This window comes from Echinops telfairi, unplaced genomic scaffold (genome assembly GCF_000313985.2).
Source record: "Echinops telfairi isolate 266 unplaced genomic scaffold, ASM31398v2 ScPeMD7_7465;HRSCAF=8503, whole genome shotgun sequence".
NCBI lineage: Eukaryota > Metazoa > Chordata > Mammalia > Afrosoricida > Tenrecidae > Echinops > Echinops telfairi.
Genome location: NW_022111365.1, coordinates 8,462,690 through 8,468,726, shown reverse-complemented (window position 1 = coordinate 8,468,726; position 6,037 = coordinate 8,462,690). Strand labels below are relative to the sequence as shown.

General features: G+C 37.7%; 1 protein-coding gene across 1 annotated transcript in view; it reads left to right on the top strand.

Moving 5' to 3' along the window:
* The window catches only part of LOC101659799 (WASH complex subunit 2A), a 96,192-nt gene that overhangs the window by 64,641 nt on the left and 25,514 nt on the right, over positions 1 to 6,037 (top strand). Inside the window, exons 17-18 of the mRNA XM_045283653.1 lie at positions 108 to 280; positions 5,565 to 5,667. Coding sequence (XP_045139588.1) covers positions 108 to 280; positions 5,565 to 5,667 — 276 coding nt within the window. The remainder of the gene's footprint in view (positions 1 to 107; positions 281 to 5,564; positions 5,668 to 6,037) is intronic.

Sequence of the window (6,037 nt, the reverse complement as noted above, 5' to 3'; positions counted from 1 at the left end):
TATGATACTTAGTTTAAAATACTTTAAGTATTATACATTTAATTTTACTTTCAATGTATCTTAATCTCAATTGTCATAGACTTTTTCTTATATTTTTATTTTTTAAGGACCAGTGGCATACTGCTGATTCACAGACTGATTCAGCATCTGACAACAGGTCTAAAGGAGAACATGGAGATTCTAAGATCACCCAGAACCCAGAAGCTAAAAACACTGTGAAAAAGATCAACCTTTTTGAAGAGGATAATGATGATGATCTGTTTGCTATTGCTAAAAACAGGTGAAACAGTCAATTTTAAGAAGTTCTTTAATCAGTATTTTGATAACCAGTGATCAATATTTGTTCCGTGTTAGGTAACCTGCTAATCCTCCATCACCTAGTAGCCCACAAATGAGAGAGTCTTGGAATGGCTTTTCACTTGCTAGGTACTCCTGATACTGGAAAATGTTTTTCTTTCTAGATCCTTACCCATTTTTTATACTTCTAATGTCTTAGTTCTTCTTAATCTCAAAATATTTGGGGGAAAGTTTGTTTTTATTTCTCCACTAGCCTGCCTGATGAAATAAATTAAAGTTTGGTCATGTTGACTATTCTTAACTTTGCCATTTGGAAGGGCCATTTCCTCAGCATTTGACCCTACATCCTTTCTAAAACATTTAGCAAAACAGGGAAACATTGTGGTATTTGGGGAAAGAATGTTTGCTAGGTCAGAGAACTCAGAATGAGACTGTCTCCTCCCATAAAGGTTTAGAGCCTCAGAAACCCTGTATAGGGTGCTTGGTTTGATATATATATGTACATATGTTAATTTTATTCTGCAGTAATGAGGTAGCTAGTGTGAACAGTTTTTGAAATGATTTTTCTCTAGCTAAAATTGAGTTTGGAAAGTTTATTGTTGTTAATTTACTAATGTTCCCATATAGTCATTACTAGTATTGGATAATTCCTTAAAAACAAACAAAACTAAATTCCATCAAGTTAATTCTGCCTCGAGGCTGCTGTTATTTTTCAGAGTAGAACTTTATCAGAGTAGGGTTTTCATGACTGCCGTCTTTCAGAAATATGTCAGGCGTTTCTTCTGAAGTTCTTTGTAGATTTGAACTGACAACCTTTTGGTTGGTAGCAGCTATTACCTATTTGTACCACCAAGAGACTCCTGGATGATTCCTTATCACATTAAAAAACAGAAAAAGAGAACTTAACTCTCAGGAAGTATAATCCTGGTTATTTTGGACTGCTGTCGTCCAGTGCTAAGTCTTTCCGTATTTTTTAGTTTCTGTTCCCTAAAGGGTCCTGCCACCACTCGTCTGTCACTTTGTGGTAACTTGTATGCTGCTGTGATGCTGAAGGTTTTGTTATTGGCATTTCAAATACCAACAGGGTCAATCAAAGTGCACAAGTTTTAACAGTGCTTCTAGACTAAGAATAGACTAAGGACTCAGCTGTCCACTTAAGAGGAATTACCCACTGAAAACCCTATGGATATTATGGAAACATTGTCAGCTACTGAAAACCTAATGAACAGAAGCAGAACATTGCCAGAGACAATACCAGAAGATGAGCCTCTCAACCTGGAAGGCACTCAAAATATGATTGAGGAAGTGCTGCCTTCTCAAAATAGAGTAAAGTCTGCTGGGGTCAAACTTTCAGGACTTTCAGTTGCTGATGGGGCATGACTGAAAATGAGAAGAAACAGCTGCCAACATATTAGAACTTGGAATGTACAAAGTATGAAACCAAGTAAATTAGAAGTTGTTAAAAATGAAATTGAATGCATAAAGATCAATATTCTAGGCTTTCTTGAGCCAAATGGACTGCTAGTGGCCATTTTGAATCAGAAAAGTTTTATGTTTTATTTTGGGAATGATGCAGTCAAGAGGGATAGCATTGTATTTATTATCAGAAAGGCCACTTCAAGATCTATCTTGAAGTAAAATGCTGTCTGTGATAGGAAAATGTCCTATCTACATGTGCAAAAATCCAATCAGGACAACGATTATTCAAAGTTATGCACGAACCACTAAAGCTAGTGATGGAGAAATTGAAGAATTTTACCAACTTCTACAGTCTGAAATTGGTTAAATGTATAATCAAGACGCACTGATAATTACTGGCTGTTGTGATGCAATGTTGGAAATAAAGAGGAAGAAACCGTAGTTGGAAAATGTGGTCTTGATTGAAATGAAATGATATCATGACAGAAGTTGGCAACACCAATGACTTATTCATCGCAAATACTCTTTTTCAATAACACAAAGGGCAATTATCAATATGGACTTCTCCAGATGGAATACACAGAAATCAAATTGACTCCATCTGTGGGAAAAGATGATGGAGATGTTCAATATAAGCAGCTAAAGCCAGGGCAGTGACTGACTGTGGAACAGACCATCTATTGCTCACATATAAATTCAGGTTAATGTTGAAGAAAATTAAAGTAAGACCACAAGGGCCAAAACACAACCACGAATGAAATGTACAAAGACCTAGAGTTAGAAAACCAAAAAGGAAAAATATGCTCAGCATATCTCTTTTAAAAAAAATCATTTTATTGGGGGCTCATACAACTCATCACAATCCATACATACATCTATTGTGTCAAGCACATTTGTACATTTGTTGCCATCATCATTCTCAAAACATTTACTTTCTACTTGAGCTCTTGATATCAGCTCCTCATTCCCCCCCCTCCCTCCCGGCTCCTCCCCCTCCCCCCGGCTCCCCCATCCCTCATGAACCCTTGATAATTTATAAATTATTATTATTTTGTCATATCTTACACTGTCTGATGTCTCCCTTCTCCCATTTTTCTGTTGTCCATCCCCCAGGGAGGAGGTTATATGTGGATCTTTGTAATCGGTTCCCCCTTTGTACCCCACCTTCCCTCCACCCTCCCGGTATAGCCACTCACCACTGGTCCTGAAGGGATCATCTGTCCTGGATTCCCTGTGTTTGCAGTTCCTATCTGTACCAATGTACATCCTCTGGTCTAGCCAGATTTGTAAGGTAGAATTGGGATCGTGATAGTGGGGGAGGAAGCATTTAAGAACTAGAGGAATGTTGTATGTTTCATCATTGCTACACTGTACCCAGACTGGCTTGTCTTCTCCCCACGACCCTTCTGTAAGGGGGTGTCCAGTTGCCTACAGATGGGCTTTGGGTTTCCACTCTGCACTCACCCTCATTTACAATGATATGATTTTTTGTTCTTTGATGCCTGATACCTGCTCAGCATATCTTAAACTGAAAGCACTGAAGAAAAATTTCAAGCCCGAGTTGCAATATTGAAATACTCTATGGGCAAAATATTGACTGATGCAGAAGCATCAAAAGAAGATGGAAAGGATGCACATAGTCACTGTACCAAAAAGAACTAGCAACATTCAACCATTTCAAGAGGTAGCATATGAGCAAGAACCAGTAGTACTGAAGGAAGAAGTTCAAGCTAAAACAAACAAACAACAAACAGAAATTGATGGAATACCAGTTGAAATGTTTCAACAAGCTCATGAAACACTGGAAGCACTGTCCACGTCAAAACATTTAGAAGACAGCTGCTTAGCCAACTGACATTCGTACCTATTCCAAAGAAAGGTGACCCAACATAATACATAAATTATAGAACAATATCATTGATAACACGTGTAAGTAAATTTTAGCTGAAGATCATCCAACACCAGTTACAGCAGTACAATGATAGCTGCCGGAGGTTCAAGCTGGATATAAAAGGGGACATGGAACAAAGGTTATCATTGTTTATGTGAAATGTATCTTGACTGAAAGCAGCAAATACCAGAAAGATGTTTACTTGTGTTTTATTGACTTTGCTAAGACATTTAATTATGTGGATCATAGTAAACTGTGGACGTCCTTGAGAAGAATGGGAATTCCAGAACACTTAATTGTGCTTATAGGGAATTTGTTCATGGGTGAAGAGTTGTGTGAACAGAATAAAGGAACACTACATGACTTAAGGCAGGAAAGATGAGTATCATGGTTATAACCTTTCTCCACACTTGAGTAAACAATCAGAGAAACTGGATTATATGAAGCAAAATTCGGCATCAGGATTGGTGGAAGGCTTATTAACAACCTGCAGTATGCATATGGCACAAACTTGTTTGCTGAAAGTGAGTAGAACTTGAAACACTTGTGGATGAAGATTGCAGCCTTCAGTATGGATTATAACTCAATGTAAAGAAAACAAAAATCCTCACCAATGGACCAATTGCTAACATAATGATAAACAGAAAAAGATTGAAGTGGTCAAGGGTTTTGTCCTGCCTGAATCCACAATCTGCTCATGGAAGCAATTATCAAGCGATCAAGAGATGCATTGCATTGGGTAAATGCTGCACAAGACCTCTTTAAAGTGTTTAAAAGCAAGGGTGTTACTTTGAAGACTAAGGTGCACCTCATAAATCCAAGGTCTTTTCAGTCACCTATCATATTCATATGAAAATTGGACATTGGATAAGGAAAACGTAAGAAGAATTGATTCATTTGAACTATAGTATTGGTGAAGAATATTCAATGTACCATTGAGTGCCAAAAGAAGAAACAAATCTCTATGGGAAGAAATACAGCCAGAATGTCCCTTAGAAGCAAAGATGGTGAGATTTCGTCTTACATTCTTTGGATACGTTATCAAGAGAGACTGGTCCCTGGAGAAAGACATCATAGTTGGTATGGTAGAATGGTAGTGAAGAAGTGGAAGGCCCTGGATAAAATGGAGTGATAACAATGGCTGTAATAATGGGCTCAAACATAAGAACAATTGTAAAGATGTCACAGGACTGGGCAGTGTGTAGTTCTGTGGTACATAGACTTTATGGCATCTACCAACAAAAATAATAAAATATCCTAATCAGTATTTATTTTGACAAACAGTTATTGACACCCCAAGGCAGAAACCTAGGTGAGGAGACAGATGAAGATGGACATAAGGAAGGTAGCGAGGAGAGCTATGGCTGGATGTAGGTGTTGTAATAGTTCAAGTATAGTGATGTGATGAACGTGAAAACAAGCTTTTAGTTTTCTAGTTTCTCAGAGAAGATGAGATGGGTATAAGAAGCTGATGAGAAAGCTAAATGTATTCTTCGACTTGGGTTGTCATAGAAACGTGCTTAGGATAAAGCAGCTAGTGAAACACTAGGCTATAATTTCTTGGCCAGAGACTTACCTGGACTTGAAATGTCCTTTAGCAGTTGCCTTCCCAACCACTCTGGAATATGCACTGTTTCTGGTTCTTGTTTTGCCGAGGAGGTGGTAAAAGAGAGAGAAAGCTAAACTTGGAAACCCTAAGAATTTTCTTAGCCTTTGGCAAAGCTCTAACAGCATACCTGCATTGGATTAGCAGTGACTAGAAAGGGGCAAGATGAAGAGGGCTCTGGCCTCTTCTTCATGAGAATGAAGAACAAAGACTGATGATCGACTATGCATACACTTTACCAACTTCAAATGTTTCTCCTGTTTGATTTCAATTATGCAAATTCAATAATAATTCAAATACTAATTAAGAATGAGATTTGTCTTTAATTTTACCTCTTGTTTGTTTGTGTAGCCAAAAGAAGACCCAGAGAGTGTCCCTCCTCTTTGAAGATGATGCTGATAGCGGAAGCTTTTTGTTTGGCTCTCCTCCCACAGCTTTTCCTCCTGCAACAATGGTATTCTTAGCCTCTTACTCTCAGGAAATATTATTGGGGTTATAGTAAATGAATGGTGTTGCTTCCCTTGTATCAGCTCTTAAAACTTCCCTTTGTAGACTTTGTAGACTTTCCACTTTGAGTTTTATAAAAAAAAACTCAGTTGCCTCTTGTAGAAAGTGATCTAGTAACAAGTGTTTTACAGATGAAGCAAAGCCATAGAACATAAATCCCAAAACTTATTAGGCCCTCCACACCCTTTTCATTCTTTTTTAATATTATTATTTTTTAAATTTTATTAGGGGCTCATACAACTCATCACAATCCATCCATACATCAATTGTGTAAAGCACGTTTGTACATTCATTGCCCTCATCGTTCTCAAAACATT